Source organism: Brassica napus, chromosome A4 (genome assembly GCF_020379485.1).
Source record: "Brassica napus cultivar Da-Ae chromosome A4, Da-Ae, whole genome shotgun sequence".
NCBI classification, from domain to species: Eukaryota; Viridiplantae; Streptophyta; class Magnoliopsida; order Brassicales; family Brassicaceae; genus Brassica; species Brassica napus.
This window is the reverse complement of record NC_063437.1, coordinates 2845566-2870485: the sequence shown is the minus strand read 5'-3', so window position 1 is coordinate 2870485 and position 24920 is coordinate 2845566. Positions and strand designations below refer to the sequence as shown.

General features: G+C 32.5%; 4 protein-coding genes and 1 pseudogene across 4 annotated transcripts; 4 read left to right on the top strand and 1 right to left on the bottom strand.

Moving 5' to 3' along the window:
• The first annotated feature begins 4014 nt into the window (after nucleotides 1–4014).
• Nucleotides 4015–6565, top strand: LOC106449214 (3-oxoacyl-[acyl-carrier-protein] reductase FabG-like). The gene is made up of 2 exons (XM_022718790.2): nucleotides 4015–4044; nucleotides 4296–6565. The coding sequence occupies exons 1-2, from the start codon at nucleotides 4024–4026 to the stop codon at nucleotides 5124–5126; spliced, it is 852 nt and encodes a 283-aa protein (XP_022574511.1). The 5' UTR covers nucleotides 4015–4023; the 3' UTR covers nucleotides 5127–6565.
• Nucleotides 6566–12100: 5535 nt separating this feature from the next.
• LOC106447933 (60S ribosomal protein L23a-2-like) lies at nucleotides 12101–12646 on the top strand (the record flags this gene model as incomplete). The annotated part of the gene is made up of 1 exon (XM_048778903.1): nucleotides 12101–12646. A coding segment is annotated over one exon (417 nt), but the record flags the coding sequence as incomplete, so codon positions are not given.
• A 1208-nt stretch (nucleotides 12647–13854) lies between these two features.
• LOC106449215 lies at nucleotides 13855–15051 on the top strand (annotated as a pseudogene).
• A 1894-nt stretch (nucleotides 15052–16945) lies between these two features.
• LOC106445350 (3-oxoacyl-[acyl-carrier-protein] reductase FabG-like) lies at nucleotides 16946–18346 on the top strand. The gene is made up of 2 exons (XM_013886880.2): nucleotides 16946–17214; nucleotides 17468–18346. Exons 1-2 carry the CDS (start codon nucleotides 17194–17196, stop codon nucleotides 18284–18286), a joined length of 840 nt encoding a protein of 279 aa, XP_013742334.1. The 5' UTR covers nucleotides 16946–17193; the 3' UTR covers nucleotides 18287–18346.
• LOC106445349 (ABC transporter B family member 20) lies at nucleotides 18309–24588 on the bottom strand. The gene is made up of 11 exons (XM_013886878.3): nucleotides 24023–24588; nucleotides 23741–23795; nucleotides 23493–23668; nucleotides 23191–23391; nucleotides 22310–22569; nucleotides 21922–22232; nucleotides 21611–21831; nucleotides 21178–21518; nucleotides 20255–21030; nucleotides 19923–20164; nucleotides 18309–19676 (listed from the first exon to the last, which is right to left on the bottom strand). The coding sequence occupies exons 1-11, from the start codon at nucleotides 24410–24412 to the stop codon at nucleotides 18447–18449; spliced, it is 4203 nt and encodes a 1400-aa protein (XP_013742332.1). The 5' UTR covers nucleotides 24413–24588; the 3' UTR covers nucleotides 18309–18446.
• Nucleotides 24589–24920: the final 332 nt, after the last annotated feature.

The following is a 24920-nucleotide window of genomic DNA, read 5'->3' as shown; positions in this document are numbered from 1 at the left end:
CTACTGAAATCTATTATTTCATTGATTTGTAAATGTGTAAACACATTGTTAGCACATTTAATACATCTTGGAAAACATTATTACTGATTTTACAAAAAATTCACAACTAAAAGAGTATACATGCAATTCACAAAACAGACTACAAACAAAACTATTATAGATCATTCATCTACAAAAACAAGCTTGGATTCCACTTGAGTAGACAAGACCAGACAACTTTTAAGAAGTCCAGACGACTTCTAAGAAGTCCAGACGACTTCCAGAAAGTTCAGACGACTTTGCCAGAAGACTTTTAGGAAGTTCAGACGACTTCCAGACGACTTTACAGGAAGTCCAGACGACTTTTAGGAAGTCCAGACGACTTTTAGGAAGTCCAGACGACTTCCAGACGACTTCCAGACGACTTCCAGACGACTAACAAGTAAGTCGTCCCAGAAGTCTTCCAGATCTGAAAAACCTGCATATTAAATCCAGATCTGAAAAACCTGCATATTCAAAAACGTTCAAATGGCTTAAAAACAGAAAAAATGAGTGGAAGATTAGATAAATCTACCTTTACAGAACACACAAAAATACATATCTAAAAATAATAGATCTACCTTTAAATTAGTGGAAGATGAGTACCATCTAATTAAAAACCTGCAAAAAAAAAAATAGATTAGTAACAAAGACATGAGACAAAATTGAAAAATTCATATAAAGTTTGGTGTTTTCAAGTCAAAGAGATTAGAGTGGGTTTGGAGAGTTTTAGTTTGGGAAAAAAGTAAGAACTTTATACAACAAGAAGTTACCAAATGAAGAAAAATCAGACATAAGAACTTACCAAAACGCTCAGAAAAATCCAGACGACTTTCTATAAGTCCAGACGACTTCCTAGAAGTCCAGACGACTTCCTGGAAGTCCAGACGACTTCCTGGAAGTCCAGATGACTTTGTCAGAAGACTTCCAAGAAGTCCAGACGACTTCCAGATGACTTCCAGACGACTAACAGGTAAGTCGTCCCAGAAGTCTTCCAGATCTGAAAAACCTGCACATCAAATCCAGATCTGAAAAACCTGCATATCCAAAAACGTTCAAATGACTTAAAAATAGAGAAAATGAGTGGAAGATTAGATAAATCTACATTTATAGAACACACAAAAATACATATCTAAAATTAATAGATCTACCTCTAAATTAGTGGAAGATGAGTACCATTTGATTAAAAACCTGCAAAAGAGATAGATTAGTAAGAAATACATGAGACAAAACTGAAAAATTCATATAAAGTTTGGTGTTTTCAAGTCAAAGAGATTAGAGAGAGGTTGGAGAGTTTTAGAATGATGAACATTACATTTTTGTTGCAGCCATTTGAGAGGAGGAGAGAGAATGTGTAAATTTTTCTTTATATAGGGAGACAAAAAATCCAATTAGATTAAATATTTTTGACTCAGACGACTTCCTGGACGACTTACATTTCAGTCGTCTGGTGAAGAAATTAAAACAGACGACTTACATGTAAGTCGTCCAGAAGAGTTTAATATTTTTAGCGGGAAATTAAATATTTTTAGTGGGAAACTAAAATAGAAGACTTTCCAGACGACTTACAAGTAAGTCGTCTGGACGACTGAAATATACGTCGTCCGGGTAAATTATTCAACAGACGACTGAAATATAAGTCGTCCACACCCTAAACATAACCCCTAAACTTAATTATCTAATTAAACACTTCATAAAACCAAATCAAACTTGAAAAGTGTTTACTATACACATAAATAAACACATATAGGTGAAAACTAATTTTTGAAAAAAACATTTTAGGTTTCCAAAATCTAACCCTAACAATACATACAATACTACAACATATGTTTGCCAAACTCCTAAACCAAAGTATTTCATGATTCACTACTTCCACTCATCTATCTTCAAAACAAATCAATTTTATCATATCTTAATTTATATCAGTTAAAATTGTTTATAATTACTTGATTTTTATTTTTTACGCATCAAAATAATTTTTTACAAGATTTATAAATTATTTTTAAAATAAACTGGTACCAGACGACTTACACTTCAGTCGTCCAGACGACTTCCAACATCTCAGACAACTCAGACGATTTACTGGGGCTATATTCGTAAAAATGGCTTCTGTTTTTTTGTTTGGTCACAAGGGGCTGAGCTGTAATTTCACTAGGCTTTTAGGTTAGTTTTGCATTTGATTCAAGTTTGGGTATAGGTTTGGGATTAAAATCAAGTTGTAGGTTAGTTTTGGCAAAAACCCCAAAGTTAAATCACCTCAAATGTGATTGAATATAACCTAAAACTTAAAACCTGGTGATTTAATAAGGTGATTTAACTTTTAATGGAGTTTTAGATGATTTCAATAAATTATAGAGATTTATGTGATTTTTGTTAAACCACTCTTGAATATAACCTAAAACCATGGGATTTGGATTTTAATTTTTTTTTTTTAACTATGAAACTCCACCCAAACACCCTAAAATCACCTGAAAACTTTAAAACTCTACAATTTAAAATATTTTCTGTATCATGAGGTCTAATTAGGTGGTTTAAGAGATGGTTTGCTTCGAGTCGTGGAGCTCTCTCATCTCACTGTGGTTAAAAAATACAGCATTGTACTCTAGGCTGCGCTGGATCCAAGTGAGTTTTCACCTAGTGAGTGTTCCAGAGTGTTGCTACGATGCAGTGTTGTATATGTGGTAGAAACATTGTGTGTCAAAATGTCTTGTACCAAGTTTATGGGTGAATGAATCAGTTGAAGTTGAGCCAAAAAAAAAAAAAATATTTTCAATTGATTTTAAATGAGTTTTAAAATTCATGTTTGAGTAATAGTAGATTTGTCATTTTAATACAAATCACCTAAAACTCTAAGTTGAATTTACCCCCCTTACTCTTGGGCTCCCATTACTCTTTATATTTCTTAAAAATTGTCACTTTAATATTTTTCACATGGATTAATAAAATGACTGATATATATATATATATATAGATATATACATATTTTTTTTTTTATTAATACACATATTTGACTAACAAAAAAAAAAAATTCATATAATCAATGCAGTTTTCTGTTAATATTAAAATAAAAGTAAATAAAAGTTACATTAAAATTTAAAATGATATATCTCCAGCTAGCAGAAAGCCGCACAATCGCAACATGCACGATGTAACAAAAAAATATTTAAATAACACTTCTAAAAAAACACAGGGAGTTTTAGGTACTAGTCAAAGATTTACCTGGAGTCAAATTACAAAATTTAGAGATTTACGTGGAGTCAAATTACATAAATATATTATAAAGTTTTATTGTGAAATTTAGTCTCTAAATTTTTTTATGTAGCTGTATATGATATAACTATAAGAATTAAATGAGAAAAAAATAAAAATAAAAATTATAACTACATCATTATTTATCTCTATAGTTTACTAAATAGTGAGGTTGATTGGTTGAGATGTATCTCTACATCATTTATCGTAAATCTTCGTTGTTACTGCTACGTTTTCTTGTAGTGGGTTGATTGGTTGAGATGTATCTTTAAATTTGTGTTGTAAAAATTTGGTTGTATAAATTTTGACGTAGTTATATCTGCTGCAATAATGCATTTTTCCTACGGCCTATTAAATATTGTTTTAGGAAATAGGGTTTTACAGCCGTTTCTATTTTTTGGATGTAGCTTTAGAAATTGATATAAAGTATAATTGGTATTTTCAAATATTTTAGATAAAAGTTAAAGCTAAAATTATCTACGGACTAAAAAATCATCTTCGTATACTTTAGAAAAAAGATTGCTACAACCATATTTTAAAACCTTTTTACTTTTTTTTTTGGTCAACTAAAACCTTTTTTACTTTAACTTTCAAAACTTGGTGAAACAGAATTAGTGATTTTTATGATTATAGATAAAACATTAAAATTAAAGATATATGGTACATCTTAACCAATCTCCCCCTCCCTTCCCCAGGTCTTTATAAATGTGTTACGGCCTTCTCCTTCTTCGCTAAACACACACCAGAGAAAGTAATATGAACAATCATCAAACGACGGTGACATATATTATCTTCTCTCTCTCTCATTTCTCATCACACTCTCCATTTTAATGCAGATTTACAGGATAAGTTTTTGAAAACATATCCTTACAATAACTTGATGATAAAATCTCATCTTATGTTGAATTTTTTTTTTTTTAATTTTTGTTATTTTCTTCATCATATATATAGCTCACGGAATTTGTCTTTCATCTGTTTCTGCCATTTTATCCTCAAATTTGTTTGTTTTCTTTTCAATGGGAGAGAAGCAGGTGTTGAAGCAACTAGAGCCATGGTGTGAGCTTAAAGACAGAGTGGTTCTTCTGACAGGAGCTTCTTCTGGTATTGGACGAGAGGTCTGTCTTGATCTTGGCAAAGCCGGTTGTAAGATTATCGCAGCAGCTCGTCGCGTCGACCGTCTTGAATCTCTCTGCTCTGAAATCAACAGCTTAAGTTCAACCGGAATAATATTAGCCGCACCTCTCGAGCTAGACGTTTCATCAGACGCAGCCACCATTCAGAAAGCGGTCAAACAAGCTTGGGACATCTTTGGAAAGATAGATGTGTTGATCAACAATGCTGGAATCAGAGGCAATGTCAAGACGTGTTTGGACTTGTCTGAAGACGAGTGGGACAGAGTCTTCAGAACTAACTTAACCGGAGTTTGGTTAGTATCCAAATACGTCTGCAGTTTAATGAGGGACGCAAAACGCGGAGGCTCGGTGATAAACGTCTCGTCCATCGCCGGTCTCAACCGCGTTATGTTTTTCGGTGGAGTCGCCTATGCTTGTTCCAAAGGCGGTGTTGACACCATGACAAGGATGATGGCTATTGAGTTAGGTGTTTACAACATAAGAGTGAACTCTATCGCACCGGGGCTTCTTCAGTCAGAGATCACGCAAGGTCTTATGCAAAAAGAGTGGCTCAAGAACGTGGCCGATAGGATTATACCGTTAAAGGTGCAACAGACCGTGGATCCTGGGCTTACCTCGCTTGTTCGTTATCTCATTCATGACTCTTCTCGATATGTCTCCGGAAATATATACATTCTTGACTCTGGAACTACATTACCTGGCCTGCCCATTTTTTCTTCTCTCTGAGTCTCAAAGCCCGTGTGTTGTAATAAAAACAATTAGAGCTTGATCCATGCACCAATGCAGATGTTGTGTTTTACCCTTTTTTATAAATTGTTTGATGACATTTATAAAATATATATGTCATTTGGATAATTTTAGGTTCTACCACATTATAACTGAATTCATCCGAATTCAAGAGGACCCGACTCGAATTCTGTCCATAAATTTATAGTATTTTTAAACAGAATCTAATTTTAAACCAAAAAATTCTTATACATGAAAGAACTGATTCCTATCTGAACAAATACCTAAATATACAAGCATATCTGATTCTGTAAACAAATAAAAAGTTCTTTGTAAATATATTTGAGTTCTTGTCAATGGAACAACCAATATTACTAAAACTGAAGCATCTTTTGAAAATAACCCTTCTTCCATCTTAATAATTACAAATTGTGCCACTTAATTAATAAATATGAATTAATTAACCACAAATCATTATTTTCTTAGATTCTTTTATAGCCAAACTTACAAAACTTAATTAATTAACCACATTTCATTTATTTTTGGTAGAATTTCTCTAACCAAACTTAATATATTTACTAAACCTACGATTATTCTTTAACCGAATTATTCGTTAACCAAGTTTTACAATAAAATTAAATAGATTTATCTAAATGTGACTACAAATTTTAAATGTTACATATTAATTAATATGTAAATTATTATTCCATTTCACAAACAAAATATAAACTATAAATGTTTTATTAAAAATACAAAGTTAATTTTCAAATATATGTTAAATAATTTGATGATTAATATAATTAACACCTATATTTTTGAAGTATAAGAATGCAAAAAATAAATTTCAATCAAAAAATTTCATTAAAAGTAAACATAGAAGTGAAATTTAGTTGGCATATAAAAAAATTTAGAGACATATCTATCTATCTTATTAAAAAATAAATACTTTTTTATTTTATTTTGGAAAGATAAATTTATTTCTTTGTTAACAAATAAGGATTTATTGATATACATAAACATAATTATAGGTGCTTTAATCTATAAATAAATACATCAAAAATGGTTACTATAATTTATTAATATACGAATATGTTATATAATATATCATTTTGATTGGTTTTATATCAAACCGTAATATGAGCAATAAAAAATACAGACTATTAAAAACCATCAATCTATCATAAATTTTATGTATTAAAAATACTCAAAACGCGCATATATATGTATGTTTGTGAAACCATTAGATTTTTATGTTGTGAAGAATTTCATTTGTCTATACAATTAAAACAAACATCTGTGTGGGTGCATAGGTCAAGATCTAGTTGCATTTAATCCTGTGAATTTATTATGGTTAACATGTAAAATAAATGATGTTAAATTATTATGATAAAGAAAATTAATAAAATAGTTATGAATAGTGAAAAATGAATGTCAAAGATGATAAAACATTTAAAATAGATATTTTTAATAATTTTTATAATTACATGATTTTAATTTTTTCATGACTCAATCTACATCTATGTTGAAAACAATTCAAATTTAATGGATCTTAATTTTTATTTTTAATAATTTTTACAATTACATGATTTTATTTTTTTCCCCATAAAAATAGTTATTATAAAATTTATAAATTATTTTTAAAATCTACTACTTTAGAAGACTTCCAATGAGTCTTCTCACAGAATACTTCCAAGGAGTCTTCTTATAGAAAACCTACAAAACTACAAAAAAAAATCCCGGGGTATTAATATACGTAAAAATGCATATTGTTTTTTGTTTGTTCATAAGAGGTTGATTGTAATTTTACTAGCATTTTGGATTACTTTTGCATTTGATTGAATTTGAGATATACTTTTGCATTTAAAAATAAGTTTTTTTTTATCATTTTGGCAGTTTCCCTAAATCTATTTTATAAACCCCACTTGAACATGATTTATTTAATTATTTAATTTAATTCAGTAAAACAAACATGAAGGGTAGGGGTAAGCATGGTAATGAATGAAGGAAATTATACAATTAGTAGTTAGAAAAATAATAAAATAATATATAAATATGTAGAATCACGTATCGTCAATCATATTATCGACTGAGAACATGTTTAGATAAAAACGTTATAATTTAATTGGATCTAAATATGACGTCAATGTTTTAAAAAACATGACCGAATAGACTCAGCGTACTGGTTGACTGACCATTCTATTACTTAAACTTGAGGTGGTCTGGGTAACCATACCGGAAAAGAACAATCAATAAAATGTAACTCCCTATGGAAAGTTATAGCAGTCTTAACTAAAAAATCAGAAATCTGGTTGTGCGCTCATGGTACATGAGTGATGTTGAAGTCCGGAAAACTTATCTTCAGCGTCTCTATCCGCTCTAGTTCCGTCCCAAAGCTTGGCTAAGCATGGGGTTCCTTAATCATTGTAATCAGCTCCTTACAGTCTGTTCCAAAGCTCTGACATGTCGAATGTTGAAGCATATTCTCCATCACCGATCGCAGTACTTCTACTTCCGAATGCAAGGCTGATCGCGTCGAGTGAATCTGTGTCCGCATAAGTTGAATGTTCCCACCAGTGTCATTAGACTGGTCAAATTGTCTAATGGCTAATATCTAGAAAGAATATCATAAAACAGATAAATAATAAATAAATCATGATTACATAATGAATTAAATGAAAACATGACAAATTAAATAAAAAATCTGTTGGAAAATGATAAAATATCTCAAACTTATTCAATTGTGTTATCTAGACAATGACATTTCGTTTTCTTTACATTCTAAAAAAAGTAGTAATTTGTAGATGGTGTAAATTGTAAGCAATGATTAAAAATTTACTGGTAACAAATATTCCTTGTAAATTATATAAATTGTAAAAAAATGATAAAATTTTTATTATTCCTATTCATTCCTTTAGTCACCTTTTAGAGCCTAAATATTCTTAACTTATTATCAATATCAAGGATTAGCCTATTTAGGCTCTAAATGGCGACCAAAAAATGAGTGGAAATAGTAAAATGTATCAAAACCCAGGTTTTAATGTCTACCCGGATCACTGATTTTGAACCAAGTTTTCCTGTTTTTATCAAATCCGGGTTTTGAAACGAACCAGACGCAACTTGCTAAATGAGTCAACCGGTCAAAACCGGTACGATTTTCAAAACCTTGTATGACATGTATTAATGACTCAAACTAGATTTTGACACGTGCAACCGCACGTGTGTTTGTTTTCACTTTTCTATACATAAATTATTGTTTTAGAACATAAGTGGTATATATTTTTAATGTTAATCATATACTTAAATTTTTATATAACTATTTTAAATACAATAATTTTATAATTTACATGTTATAATTAATTAATTGTTTAAACCTTATGTATTTGCCACTTCTTATTATATATTTATTTTACTGTATTTGCATTTAGTTATTAGGCAAATTAATATATTCATGAGAAAATATATTTAAAAAATATTTTGTTTTTAATTTATGCTAAATTCTGACCCGTATTTCAAAATCCTCTGATTTTTTTTACCAATATTTTTATGCTTATTCATTTTAGATAATTTATTATTCTATATATAAAAGTGTAAGATATGTTAATTTTTAGACATGTATTATATAGTTTGTTAATTTTAAGATGTTCTATCATCATATTATATTTTAAATAAATAGTTTATATTTATGAAAATAAAATTAATAAATTTATCAATTGAATATAATTTTATCATATTTATTTTAGTATAATAATTATATTTTAACATGATCATGACTATAAAAGTAGATAGAATAGGATATAATTTATTTATTTTCATTTCTAAACGATAACTTAAAATACATTAAGTTATTGTTTAAATATTTTTACACAGATTTATTAGAATTTTTAAAATATAATATATAAATATATATTATATTTAAGATGAAAATATATCTAATATATTAAAACAGAATTCATGACTTCTTTTCATGTGTGATTTTTTTAGTTTGGACCATTCCTAGAAAAAATCATATTTTACATAATTTCATTATTATATCTTTTAATATCTTTATCTTTTTATTTGAAATACAAATGAATATATTTAAAATGTTCTAACAAAATCTTTTTAAAATCTTCTTAGAATCTTTTTAAATTTACTTTCAAAAATTAGTTAGTTTTAATTTAAATTATTATAAAATATAATTAGAAATTAAAATTGAATATAGTTTTGGTTTATATACGAAAATTTAAATAAAATGAAATTAATTAATTTCAAAAATACATTTACTAATAATTTTTAAAGATGTTGTTAGAAGTAAATATTTATTTCTATTTTAATTTTTTTCAAATTTGTTTTGTAATAAAATAAAAATCATGATTTTTTGATGAGTGATATTTTTATTTGGACCATCATTTAAATTTTATATTAAATGTATATCACTAATGCTAATATATATAATATTTTAACTACTTTAATCATAATATCTTTTAATTTAAAAAAAAAAATTAAAATTCTAACAAATCTCTTGAAAAAGATTATAATAAGATCTTAATTGTCATAAATTGAATATAAATATTTTCAACTAGTTTTGTAATTAGTAATGAAATATTACTAAAAGAATAAAATTATTTCCTATTTTATCAATTTTATAATAATATCTATCATTTTAAAATAAAAATGTTATATTGAACATTATAAAATTATTTTAAATTGATAAGTTAACATATTTTATTTTTATAAATATAAAATATTTATGCTAAAAATATAATATGTTGGTTGAACGGGTTAATATTAGTAAACTAGATAACACATGTATAAAAATTTAACTTATCTTAAACTTTTTAATATACAGTAATTTATTATATAAAATTAATAAACATTAAAAAATTACTAAAAAGATCTAGCGATTTAAATTACGGATCATGATTATAATAAATTAAATACAAAATTGTTTTCATATATGTTGTTTCATGCATTAAAAAATTTAGTTTAGCAATCAAATGCAAATTCAATAGGAAAAATATTTAATAAGCAACATATATATGTGATGATTTTAATTTACAGTATGAAAACTATAAAATTATTATATTTGGCATAATTATACAAACATTTAAATATGTGAATAACATTAAAAATATATAATAATTATGTAAAACAAATATCTATATATATAAATGTGAAAATATATACCCGCACGGTTGTGCGGGTGGAAATTTAGTTATGATTAAAGTAGTTACAAAGATTTTATATTATTAACTTTAAATAAATACATGTTAATTTTTATACATGTATTATATAGTTTGATAATGTTAACCCATCTTACCAACATATTATATTTTATTTTTGAACATAAATATTTTATAATTACGAAAATAAAATATATAAATATATAAATTTAATACAATTTTATTATATTTAGCTCAATATAATAATTTTATTTTAATATGATTGATTATGATTATATAATAAATAAAATATTATAGATTTTTTTATTTTTCATTTTATATAACTGAATATATTAATGTATAATAATATTTTAAACTAATTTCAAAATTAGTGAAAATATTTAAATATAATTTAGAAAATGAAGATCTTGTAAAAATCTTTTTAAACAGATTTGTTAGAATTTTAAAATAAATATATTTATATTTAAAATGAAAAGATATTAGATTAAAATATTTTAAAAATTATATTTATTATTAGTCTGAATTAAAATGTAGTATGAATTTTTATGAATAGGTCCATTAGGTCCATTTTTAAAAAAATCACACATGAATCAAGGTTGTGACTTCTATTTTAATATATAAGATGTGCTCAATGCCACGTAGGAAAATGTTCTCTAAATTTACTGATATGACTAATGAAAAATGAGTCATTCTTGGGTTCACTCCCTAGTGTGAACCTCTAGGTTCACCAACCAATAGCATTTTATTATTTCAAATTCGATATCTTTTAAAAAAGGAAACAAAATATTCTCAAATTATATTATGTTTTTAAAATAAAAAAAAATAATAGTTACAGAAAAAGGAATTAAAAAAATATATTTTTAATGTTCTCAACAAAACACTAAACCCTAAATCCTAATCCCTAAACCCTAAATCCTAAACCCTAAACCCTTGGATAAACCCGAAACCCTTGGATAAATCCTAAACCCTTGGGTAAACCCTAAACCCTTGGGAAAACCCTAAACCCTTGGGAAAACCCTAAACCCTTGGATAAATCCTAAACTCTAAATAAAAAACACTAAAACCCTAAACCCTAAACGCTTGAATGTTTTAGTGTATAGTGATTTTGATTTAGAGTTTTGGATTTATCCTAGAGTTTAGGGTTTATTCAAGGGTTTAGGGTTTAGGATTAAGGGTTTAGGGATTAGAATTTAGGGTTTAGGGTTTAATGTTATGCTGACGACGTAAAATATTTTTTTTTTGTAATTATTACTTTTTTTTTACTTTTTAATTTTAAAAACATAATATAATTTGACAATATTTTGTTTCTTTTTTTAAAAGATATCGAATATAAAATAAAACAATCCTATTGGTTGGTGAACTTAGGGGGTGGACCTAAGAATAAGTCTTGAAAAATTAACTTAAATTATTGTTCGTAATCCCGCTAGGAGTAAAGTGTGTTAGATCTATTATTTTTATCATAAACAAAACTCGCTATGTTATTATACTTTATTATTATTATCATAGTATAAAGTTTGTTGCATCATCTAAACATTAAATTATTAATGTATTAATTGGACCGTTTACATTGATTTGCAATGGGAGAAAGCTTAATGCGCTGTGTAAACTGTTGAATATATCCTGTTACTAGCAGAAATCTTTGTTGAAATGGATAATAAAATCGTCTATAATTTGCATTTAAATGAGTTTTGCTTGTCTTTGTGAGTCACATTGGGTTTATGGTTTGATTTTTGAATTATAGACATGTATAATTGAGTTTTCTGTAGTTAAAAAAATGTCCCAAGTTTTTGGTCTCAAATTTTAATTTGATTCAAATCTCCATTTCTCATTGTTGTTGTTGTTGTTGCAGTTGATGTCACTAAGAAGGCTGACCCAAAGGCCAAGGCCTTGAACGCTGTGAAAGCTGTAAAATCAGGGAAAATCATTAAGAAGAAGGCGAAGAAGATCAGGACGAAGGTGACATTCCACAGGCCAAAGACATTGACAAAGGCTAGAGACCCCAAATACCCACACATCAGTACCACTCCAAGGAACAAGTTGGACCACTCCGGAATCCTCAAGTACCCACTCACCACAGAGTCTGCAATGAAGAAGATCGAAGGCAACAAGGCCTTGGTTTTCATTGTTGACATTCGTGCTGACAAGAAGAAGATCAAAGATGCTGTCAAGAAGATGTATGACATTCAGACCAAGAAATTCAATACCCTCATTAGGTACACACATTCTTGAAAGCAAAAATTTCTTTATAGAGAGATGGGTTTATAATATAAAACATGGATGATGAGGTGAGTGAAATGCTTTGTTTGCAGGCCTGATGAAACGAAGAAGGCTTATGTGAGATTGACTCCTGATTATGATGCTTTGTTACGGAATTATCTAAAGCTACTATCATCTGAGTTCTGTCAGTTTACTTTTGGAGTTAAAACAGAATTCTTGTTTTGGAGTCTCAGTTTTGCTAGAGAAAGATATTATGTTTCTCTTTATTCTGCTTTATCGTTGAATTCGAATATATATATATATATATATATTTTTCTCATCTTGTTCCAATTTCTATTTCGTGGTATTTTATACGGATTAAATCTTACCAATAGTTTAACCAATTTTAAATCCAATTGTAAAAAAAAAAAGAAACCAGTTGCATATTAATGAGTGGTCAATATTTATACAAACAATATCTCACATTTTATGAAATAAAAATCTGCTTTGCAATCTCTTATTTTATTTATTTTTACTAAAATATTTATTATTTTTTAATAATTTATTTTTGATATTTTCTGTTAAAAACATGTGCAAAGTAGCTGTACTACTAGGCTTTGTAAAATATTTAAATCTGAAGAACTAAACCAAATCTAATCCAAAAATTGATACGAAACCTGAATTGAAACTAGTAAAATATTTGAATTGATCAAAAATTAGATATTATTAGTTGAAACTAACCTCGATCAAACCAAAATATTTCAGGTACTCTAAAAATATCTGAATCATAATTATAAACTACAGTATATATATTATCTTCAGAATATCGATAATACTTTAAAATATCCAAAATTTATCGGCAAATAATCACAAGTAACTATCCAAATATAGTCAAAATTTATCTTTAAATAGTCACATATTCTCCATCCTAATTTCCAAAACAAGCTAATTTTCATGTCAATTTTTGGCATTTGGTCATATATTGTGTATGTTTTATATTATTTTCATTTTAGAGTTTTAATAATTTTTAAATATATTCGGATTTTTGAAACGTTTACATAATGTAATGGTTATGCGAACCTGAACCAAATTCGTAAGACGAACCTAAAATTTAAATATTTAAATGAGACTTAATTTTCTAATCTTGAAAAAACAATATCCGAATAGATTTGAGCCAAAACTGAACGGATTCACGACCGTCGAACCCTATTCAGTACTAAGGTTTATTTTAGTTTGTTTACATAGAGAAAAGAAAAATCTTTTGAATCGGATCTCATAAGTCATGATCTAATAATAGTCCTAACAAAAAAAATCGTATAGATATATGCATGCAATAATAACAGATTCAGAAAACCTAATTAGTTTGGTGAATACACAAAATTAGTTAAAGATTTTGATAGCCACGTTAAGTTGTCGTTTTGAATTATATCTCTAGAACAGGTGTGTTATGGGCTTCTGCAGAACACACAGTACACACTGACGAAGTAATATGAGCAATCATCAAACAAGGGTGAGATCTATTATCGCTCCTTCACTCTTTCCAATTTTATGCAAAAACATATCAGATAAGGTTTTGAAGTACACGTCCTTCATATGTTCTGAAGTACAATTGGATTTATTTGTCTTTATAATCTGAAGTACAATTGGATGTATTGTGTCTCTATAATCTGAAGTACAATTGGATTTATTTGTATTTTTTTCTTTTAATGGGAGAGAAGCAGGTGTTGAAGCAACTAGAGCCATGGTGTGAGCTTAAAGACAAAGTAGTACTTCTGACAGGAGCTTCTTCAGGTATAGGAAGAGAAGTCTGTCTTGATCTGGGCAAAGCTGGCTGTAAGATTATCGCAGCAGCTCGCCGTGTCGACCGTCTCGAATCTCTTTGCTCTGAAATCAACAGCTTAAGTTCAACCGGAATCAAATTAGCCGCACCGCTCGAGCTAGACGTTTCATCAGACGCAGCCACCATTCAAAATTAAAAGCTGTCAAAAAAGCCTGGGACATCTTTGGAAAGATAGATGTACTGATCAACAACAGATTCAGAGGTAATGTGAAGACGAGTTTGGATTTGTCTGAAGACGAGTGGGACAAAGGCTTCAGAACCAACTTAACCGGACCACGGTTAGTATCCAAATATGTCTGCAGTTTAATGCGTGACGCTAAACGCGGCGGCTCGGTGATAAACGTGACGTCCATTGCCGGGCTCCACCGCGGTACGGTACCCGGTGGAGTCGCTTATGCTTGTTCCAAAGGCGGTGTTGACACCATGACGAGGATAATGGCTATCGAGTTAGGTGTGTACTACCAGGGCTTCTCAAGTCAGAGATCACGCAAGGTCTTATGCACAAAGAGTGGCTCAAGAACGTGACCGAGAGGAGTATCTCAATATGTTTCCGGGAATACATACATCCTTGACTCCGGAGCTACAGTGCCTGGCTTGCCCATTTTTTCTTCTCTTTGACTCTCAAATCTTGTGTGTGTAATACTAATATGTACTAATAAGTGAATACATTCACATTTTCGTCACATACATACTTTCTCTTCATAAAATTATAGACCAATCAATTACTATCAAAGATATTCTTGTTTATATTAACATGAAATCGAATATCTATTCTATTATTACAATTATAAATATATACTTCATCCGTTCCTAAAAGATCTATATTCTAGAGAAAACTTTTGTTTCAAAAAGATACCTATTTTATATTTTCAATGTTATTTTTGTCAACTAATTAATAATGAGAAATTGTGAAGTTTAAGAACATTAATTGCATTTCTTAAAATTTTATTAGTTTTAAAATATAGGAAATATAAAATTACAAAAAATTATGCACTTATAGCTAAATTTTAATATGTTTTATTAAAAATTGTGAAAATTTTAAAACACAGATCTTTTAGAAACGGAGTGAATAGTATATTATATAAAAGAATTTCGATAAAGCAGAAGAAACGTAATAGAAGACGTAAGTGGAGGATGAAGAGAGGAAGCGGACAAAAAAAAAATAAAGCCAAACAACTAGAAATACGTTAAGAAATAGATGGAAAAGAAAGAAGAAAAGAGGGTGAAAAAGAACAAAAGAAAGAAGTGAGGAAAATCAAAACAAACAACAGAAAGGGGGGGGGGAGGATTAAGTGAAAAGAACAAATATAAGAATAAGAGAAATATATATTGTAGAAAAATTTTCTCGGATAAACATTTTTAAGTTTTTGTCACAAATATAGTTGTCAATGAAGAAAATGACCAAATAAATTTTATTAAACTGTAAAAATGAATTTTTATTCTAGGGTTAACTATTTTAGACTTAGGGTTTAAAGTTAAAGTGGGGTGGAGTTTTGAAAATAGAGTTTGAAAATAGAGTTTCAAATTAAAAAAAAAAACAAAAAATAAATATTAAAATGTTCAAAATAAAAAAGAACTATTTTAATTGTTTTATAGTTATTTTTGTGACAAAAACTTTAAATAAAAATATTTGAGAGAATTGTCCAGTATTGTAACATAGTATATTATACTTTTAACATAAAATAGTATATGATATTAATAATATATTATAATCAATCATATATTGTTTGTTTGAGAAGAACAAAAAAAAAAATATGAAAGAAAATCATAGTTTTGGTCATTAAAATCTAGATCAATTTACTCAAATGAATGACATACAATTGTTTGTACAACTATAACTTATAAATTCTATTATATTTGTTATTATATAAATATAGAATAGACAATGCAATACAAATCACTGTTTATCACCATTCTTAATCAGATATTTATTTTTCATCCCTAAGTCATTAGTACTACAAAAAACAAAAAACAAAAAACTTTAAAAGAGGTTAGCATTCCGCAGATTCCAATACTTACGGGTTTTATTCTAAAGTTGATTATGTAATCACTTTTGCTGCTCTATTTTAATTTAATGCCATAAAACAGTTCAAAAAAAAGCATTCCGCAGATTTTTTTTCTTTTTTTGATAAAATATTAATATTATACCATTTTTGAAATTTTTCACAATGTTGCAAGCAACTTATTACAGGAGAACAAACAACAACGACATAACACAAGAGGTTAGCATTCCGCAGATTTGTCAGCAAAACAGTATAACCATCTTCATTTATTAATTTTTTTTTTTGCTAAAAATCTTCATTTAATTTTAATAGCCGTTAACGAGAGAGCGAAAGATAGATCACCACCACGGTGCGTTTTTATTCCGCCGAAGTCCATTTACATCCCACAAACTGAGTTTTGACCTGAAAATTTTTCTACTATAATCATATCAATCGCGAGTGGTATGATAAAATGGAAAAGAGAAATTTCGTCTAATTGCTTGATAATATATATTATATTATTATATCATAGCCATAGTTTCTTTATGGTTATTATATCATGTTCATTATTATGTCGGCGTCCATGTGGTACTCGTGATTACAAAAGTCATTTATAGTACTACTATTTTAGCTTGTTTCCAAAAAAGAGTGAGAACAAATATTTTTTGCATTCAGATCTAATATAGTTGACAGGAAAAAAAAATGAATTGGATATAATAGATTCAGAAAACCTAATTAGTTTGGTAAGTACACAAAATCAGTTACAGATCTTGATAGCCACGTTAAATAACTTAAGTTGTCGTTTTAATTTAAAACGGAGAAGAAGGGCTTTAAATATGTGTTATGGGCTTCTCCTTCTTCGCTAAACACACACCAGAGAGAGTAATATGAGCAATCATCAAACCACGGTGAGATCTATTATCTTCTCTCTCTCATTTTTCATTACTCCCTTCACACTCTTTCCTTTTCAATGCAGATTTATAAGATAAGGTTTTGAATACATACCCATACTGATACTATAACTTGATAAGATCTCATGTTATCTTGAATTATTTGGGTTATCTTTTTCATCATATATATAGTTCATGGAAATAGTCATTCATATATTTACTGCCTTTTCTTATAAGAAATTTGTTTGTTTTCTTTTTAATGGGAGAGAAGCAACTAGAGCCATGGTGCGAGCTTAAAGACAAAGTGGTTCTTCTGACCGGAGCTTCTTCTGGTATAGGAAGAGAAGTCTGTCTTGATCTGGGCAAAGCTGGCTGTAAGATTATCGCAGCAGCTCGCCGTGTCGACCGTCTCGAATCTCTTTGCTCTGAAATCAACAGCTTAAGTTCAACCGGGATCCAATTAGCCGCACCGCTCGAGCTAGACGTTTCATCAGACGCAGCCACCATTCAAAAAGCGGTCAAACAAGCTTGGGACATCTTCGGAAAGATAGATGTGTTGATCAACAACGCTGGAATCAGAGGCAATGTCAAGACGAGTTTAGATCTGACTGAAGACGAGTGGAACACAGTCTTCAGAACCAACTTAACCGGACCTTGGTTAGTATCCAAATACGTCAGCAGTCTAATGCGTGACGCAAAACGCGGCGGCTCAGTAATAAACGTATCGTCTATCGCGGGTCTCCACCGAGGTTTGTTACCCGGTGGAGTCGCCTATGCTTGTTCCAAAGGTGGTGTTGATACCATGACGAGGATGATGGCTATTGAGTTAGGTGTATACAACATCAGAGTGAACTCAATCGCACCGGGGCTTCTTAAGTCAGAGATCACGCAAGGCCTTATGCAAAAAGAGTGGCTTAAGAACGTGACCGAGAGGACTATCCCGTTAAAGGTGCAACAGACCGTGGATCCGGGACTTACCTCGTTGGTTCGCTATCTCATTCATGAATCTTCTCGTTATGTCTCAGGGAACACATACATTCTCGACTCCGGAGCTACAATACCTGGCTTGCCTATTTTTTCTTCTCTTTGAGAAGAAACTTGTGTGTTGTGTGTAATACTAATAAGTGAATACATTTACACATTTTCTTTACATACATTGTCTTCCGATAACAATCTAGCACACACAATCGATATACCTTGGAGAAAGAAGCTTCATCATCGTGGAAATCTACATCTACAAGCCCTATTTGCTATATTAGTCGATGTTGGCGTAGACCTTTACCGAAGTGTGGTTGCATTAGACGGACGTACAATCCATTCTTAGCTGCTAACGCATCATGCGTACCTTCCTCCACTATTCTCCCTCCATTGAGAACCACAATGTTATCAACATGCCTCATCATAGCAGCTCTATGCGCTATCAGAATCGTCGTTTTATTCCCCATTATCAACGTGTCAAGAGCCTCTTGGACGACCCGGCTTGATTCAGATTCTATAGACGAGCTTGCTTCATCTATCAAGATGATGGGAGCGTTCTTCAGCACTACACGCGCTATCGCTATTCTCTGTTTCTGTCCTGGGGTAAGCTCCACACCTCTCATCCCGACATGTGTGTCGTAACCGTGAGGTAAGCTGCTGATGAAATGGTGAGCGTTTGCTATTCTCGCTGCTTCCTTCATCTCAGCTTCGCTCGCGTTATGCCTTGCGTATATGATGTTGTCTCTGATGGTTGTGGAAAAGATTATGGGCTCTTGCTGAACCAGACCCATATGACTTCTCAACCATCTCAGGTTATATAGCTTTAAGTCACGCCCATCTAGTAGGACTTGGCCAGCGACTGGGTCGTAGTATCTCTCGACGAGTGAGATTATTGTGCTTTTACCAGAACCTGAGACGCCAACCACAGCTAACGTTTGTCCCCCACTGACTTTGAGACTGAAGTTGCTCAACACCAACACTTCTGGTCGAGATGGGTAGCAGAAGTCGATGTTTTTCAGTTCAATGCTTCCGTAGACATTAGGCGGCTTGAGAGCAGAGTTGTCATCTGGTTCAATCGTTGGGACTCGATCTATGATTTCAAATACTGATATGAGAGACTTGCGTCGCTTGAGGATGTAAGGTGCTAATCCAAATGGCTCCACAAGGGCAAATGTAGCGAAAGAGAAGACCATGTATTCCGTTATAGCTGTGGGTAACTTCATGTACCCGCGTTTAACAGATAGCGCAGTGCACCATAGGAGGAGGGCGTTGCAGGCGAAGAGAAGGAACTGTGAGAAACCAAACGCAAAACCGATAGCCATCCCGTGTAAAAAGCTTTGTCTGAGTATCCTCTGGAGTTGCATCCTGTAGAGTTCCATCACCTTGTTACCAGCACAGAAGGCAACAACAGTGTAGATGTTTCTAACAGCGTCCTCGAGGACTAAGGATGCCTTTCTATGCATCTCCTGGATGCCTTTCGAGAATCCAGAAAGCCACAGTTTCTGCAAATTCGTTTCGAGGGTTATTAATATGCAATGTCAGCTGAATAAACAAACATGTCTGAGCTATGTGCATGAGAATGAAATGGCAAAAAGCAACGAATCACATGCTAAACCGCTACTTGAACTGGAAAAAAATATTACAAAATCAGAAACACATGTGAAAGAGGGGATTATGACCGCACGTTTACTAAATTATAAAATAAGAATTTAAATGTCAAGCAATCTCCTAGAAGAAACGATGCAAACCTGAGCAATGGCAGAAAGAGAGAGTATTGGCAGAGTTGCTAATGCAACAAGGGCCAAACGCCAACCAAGCAGCAACCCAATAAGAAGAGCAACAATAACAGCAAAACTATCTTGAATAAATATCGAAAGCCTGTTGCTGAAGGCAGCTCGGACAAAAGTAGCATCATTTGCTAAACGCATGGATAACGTATCTGGACTGTTCTCTTCATGATCGAACCATCCAACTTCGTTACGCAGCATTGCTGTAACATCAGGGAAATTAATGATGCGAGGCAAGTGAAAGTAGTTAAAATGTGGTGAAGTTAATTATAATGATCAAAAAAATCCAGTACCTGAGAACATCATCCTCCGAACTCTCTCAGTCGTTTTCTCCCCCATTATACCAAAGTAGAAATGCTGCAAGAAATTGGCAAAAACTGTCACTATCCCCATGGCGGCAAGGATCAAACACCATTTGTCAACCTGCTCGCGCAGGTGGCCTCCTTTGCTCTTATAATATTCCGTGACTACCAACGCCATGACATAAGCCAGAAGAGGATTGAAGGAACCAAATACGGCAGCACCCACACTCCCTAATAGAGCATAGAGCCACTCTGGGAAACTAAGCTGTGCCAACCTCCAAAACGAAGGTGACTCCTTGTGTTGAGCATCCTTACCATTTGCTTTAGTGTCATCAGACGAACTAAGAGGACGGCTAAACGTCTGAGAATGGGAACGCTCGTTTTTGGGATCTGAAGTCAAAAGGGGTGAAACAGGGGACTCTGGATCTGAGTCGTTTGATTTATGCTGTGGACCGTGGACGTCGATTTTAGGAAGCTCTGGTAACCTCATCTCGAAACTATCTTGCCTTTTCATAGTTGGCTCTTTGTCAGCATCGTCCAGAGGCAAGCCATTTTCCCCCAATTTCTCAGGTGCAGCAGGGTTATGATCATTAGGTGATTCTTCAGTATTAAAACACAGATCCTGGGGACGGAACACGCCATTACCTCTTTGAAGAGATGGAGACTTGATCATTTTGGGTGATGATGGCTCTTGGACGCCACAGCCAGCTGAAGAGTCCCTCTCAATCTGAAATACTGCAGACTCCTTGTAGTTCCGAACTGGCATCCTGGATGAACATACAAGTTCCTTAAACAAACATAATTAACAAAAATACACCCTCTAGAGATCGTAACAACAGAAAACAGATCCCCAAATATATATTCTACGAACTTTCAATACACGACTTAACTGGTTATGTTCTAAGCTATCATACCTTCGCGGAAGCTTTGTTGCTTCTTCACACTTCAGAAGCTCAGCATACAGCCCACCAAGATTTATCAATTCATCGTGTGTACCCATTTCAACTAGCTGGCCCTCCTCCATCACGGCAATATAGTCAGCATTTTTAATCAAGCTTAGCTGTCGGGCAATTATTATGGTTGAGCGCCCCAACATCAGAAGATCAAGAGCTTCCTGAACAATTCTTTCAGCTTCGAAATCTAGTCCCCCAGTTACTTCATCAAGCAGAAGAATTGTAGGATTTAAAAGCACAGCTCTAGCGATTGAAAGTTTTATTTTCTGCTCCTCTGTCATTACTAAACCGGCTCTCCCTACCTAGAAGCCAAACAAGGAATTTCCCACTTCAAGGTTGAATACCAACTGAAAAAAAAGATTTCATAACAAAATTTTCAAAAAAATATTTCTACCTGAGTTTCATATCCTTTTTCAAGCGAGCTGATAAACGTGTGTGCATGCGCAATTTTAGCTGCCTCCTCTATCTGATCAAGAGTAGCATCACGACCATATGCAATATTCTCTCTTATGCTCAAGCTTAGCAGAGCAGGCTCCTGTGTAACCAGGCCTATCTGGCTTCTCAGCCACTCCAGTTTTAGATTTTTAATATTTTCCCCATCAAGAAGTACTTCTCCTGCATAAGTGAAACCAACAAACTGTCGTCAGCTCATGATTGTCTCCATGCAAAGGTGAGTGGTGCATCTTAAATCACAAGTCATAGTACCTAATGTCGGATCATAAAACCGTTCCATTAAAGGAATAATGCTGCTTTTTCCAGAACCATTTCTACCAACAAGTGCAACTGCTTTTTTAGCAGGAACAGTTAGGTAAAATCCACTCAAGATTGGAATCTCAGGTCGTGACAAATAGCTGAAATACACATTCCGGAACTCGATATTTCCTTGAACAGAAGCCAGCACAGCTCCCTCTTGGTTAGCCACAGAGGATGAAGGACTTATCATCTCAAACAGTCTATACGCAGCAATCCTTCCTTGATCAAACGAATAGAAATTCGTAGCAGCTTGATTCAAACCCCTACCCAACACAGTACGCATAGTCAAGACAAGTTATACATATACTCATAAAGACAATATCACTAGAATAAAGCTTACAGGCCACTTAGAATAACAGCAAAAAGAGCTGCTAAAATTTCTCCACCATTTGCTCTTCCACTGGAAACAAAGAATCGTCCAATCCAAAGTTGCAGCGCACACGAGCATATAGCAAGCCCATAAGTGAATCCAAGACCAAGGCCTTGCACAAGACTAATCAATATACCGTATCTAAGTGTTGCTTGAAGGGAGGTTGCATATGAATATTTTGCAAGAGTTTCATTTGTAAAGGCATATAAAGTCCTAATGTACGAGATCGCCTGCACATTTAAGATAAATCCTTCCAAGAGTTAGAGAATATTCATACCAAACTTTAAACGAGGCAGTGAACTATCTTTGAATAGAGCACTAGTACGCATTCCTACTGACACAGTTCCCAATTAATACATGTTCAGAATTAAACTTGCCTCCTAGCACAACAACTACAAGGCTATACCTTGGTCTATATTTTGAAATGAAACTGGCAGAAAACTAACTGGTTGTTGGTTGCAGTAAACCTCATGGAATCTAGTGAGGTAATCCAGATATTCGTGTCTAAGTATGGCGCTACTAACCCTCTTCGATTCTAACTAACATCATATGAACCTAACACAAGAAGATTGGTCAAATAATAGCAAAAGAAATAAAAAAAGATGTTGAACTCTGTAAGCATAACTGTGCATTAAATATGCAGGAAACGAAAGTTGAACGCCAACATGCCACATAGGTCTACAAGAAAATTGATAAATTTCAAGTTTTTTAGTTTTAAGCTTCCAGTTTCCAATGTTCAAGAGTTCAGCGATCAAATTGCCATCAACAAACATCAAGTTTTGAATAGCGGTGAAGAGAAAATATTGATGCTAATTCAATAATTTCTCAATAAAACCTATCAATCGTAATACCTGTTCAGCAATGCCGGCTGCTTCAGCATACGCATCTTGTATGTTCTCAGCAAGCCTGTGGAGAAATATATTCGATATACCTCCTGCAGCAACGATGAAAGGACCAGTGGCTAGTGTAATGAGCGCAATCTCCCAGCAGTTGACAAATCCAATAACAAGTCCACTGATAAACGTAGCCATGTTATGAATATAATTCCCTACCTTCATAGTCCAGCATCAGAAAAGAAGATTAGAGAAATAGCAAAGAAGTACAACTCACAGAGAGAACAAAAAAGAGTCAAACACGTTAGAGCTGGACATACTTTTTCGCTCAACGCTGACTGAATGAGCAAAACATCGCTCAGCACTTGGCTCACAATATCCCCATTGTTACCATACGTATCAAAGAAACTCATATCCTGATTCAACAGTACTTGGACATACTTTGACCTGATCACAGCGGTCTGCCTCTCTCCAGTCAGTATCCAGCACGAGACCTCTATAATAAATAAGTAAACATCATCATTGCATCTGCTGAAAAGATTCATATGTTTGACAAAGATCGACTTACCAATCCAACCAGAAACGAAAACACCACCAGCGATGTACACAATAGTCAAAGAAAGCTGCACAATGAGGCACAAGTTACTTAATTAGAAACTATAGCTCTTAAGCAAGAGACGGCTTGTTCCTATCAATGCACTGAATCAAGAAATGAACCTAAACGTTCTCTTGCTTCTTCGTCGTTCATAACGGAAATGATTTTTTTCTAAAACGACGGCGTTATAGAACCTAATTATAGCCTAACGAGTTTGTTGAACATTACAATCTTCTAATCCAGCTTCCAACTAACCTCAACGAGTCGGTCATACTGATCCTCGGATCTCGCACCGGAGAAAGCAAGGACATCAACGATCTTCGCGAAGTAGTGCAAGTAGACGATAAGCGCGGAGCCGTGGGCGGCGGCAGCCACCGAGCCGAGGATCATAAGCACCCAATCGAAACAATCGGCGCAAGCGAAGAGCTGAGAGAAAGGAACAGCAGCGGGAGGTGGCTCGGCCTCGTCGGGCTCCTCCTCCATCTCGTCGTCGTCCTCCGCCTGCGCCGCGGTGGCTGTACCGCCGGTCTCGCTTGGGTCGGGATAGGGAGAGGGAGACTCGGGAGGCTCGGAGACCTCGGAGACTGGGGTTAGTGGTTGCATATGAGGCGGAGACCATCCGAATAAGCCTCGAGAGATCATCATCTTGGGAGGTGGAGTAAGGAGTAACTAAGCTACTCTGTTATAGGAACCCTAGATTTCTATTTTTGCTTAGCGGATCTGCTGATAGAGATGAAGAGGAAGAAGAAGAAGAATTGTAGCAGGTCTGCTAACGGTCACGGCGACTGGGAATGTTTTAGATATTTTCTGGTGAGCTGGTAATCAACTATTCAACTCTTTTTTTCTTTTCTTTTCTTTTTTGTCTTTTTTTCAAATCAAACATAAATTGTTAGTTTCTAAATCGTAATGAGGTAAAAAAAATTAATATATTAGAACACAAAATAAATTTGATAAATTTTGAGTTACAAAATCAAAAATCCAAATCTAATGATACTAAAAAAATTGAACTAACACATGATCGAGAGAATCAACCAAAACTGAACCAAATATCTATATAGCCAAAAACAATTATCTAGAAATTCTGGACCGATCAATTCAAATGCCCCCACCACTCATAACCAAATATAGATACTAAATAATTACAACTAAATAA

Bases quoted from the DNA above. Each gene is read 5' to 3' on its own strand.
- LOC106449214 (XM_022718790.2), top strand. From the start codon at position 4,024: ATGAACAATCATCAAACGACG. The intron at 4,045-4,295 runs GTGACATATATT...ATGGGAGAGAAG, and splicing joins TGAACAATCATCAAACGACG to CAGGTGTTGAAGCAACTAGA.
- LOC106445350 (XM_013886880.2), top strand. From the start codon at position 17,194: ATGAGCAATCATCAAACCACG. The intron at 17,215-17,467 runs GTGAGATCTATT...ATGGGAGAGAAG, and splicing joins TGAGCAATCATCAAACCACG to CAACTAGAGCCATGGTGCGA.
- LOC106445349 (XM_013886878.3), bottom strand. From the start codon at position 24,412: ATGATGATCTCTCGAGGCTTATTCGGATGGTCTCCGCCTCATATGCAA. The intron at 21,519-21,610 runs GTAGAAATATTT...TTTGGCTTCTAG, and splicing joins AAAAAGGATATGAAACTCAG to GTAGGGAGAGCCGGTTTAGT. The intron at 21,031-21,177 runs GTATGATAGCTT...ATGTTCATCCAG, and splicing joins GCAACAAAGCTTCCGCGAAG to GATGCCAGTTCGGAACTACA.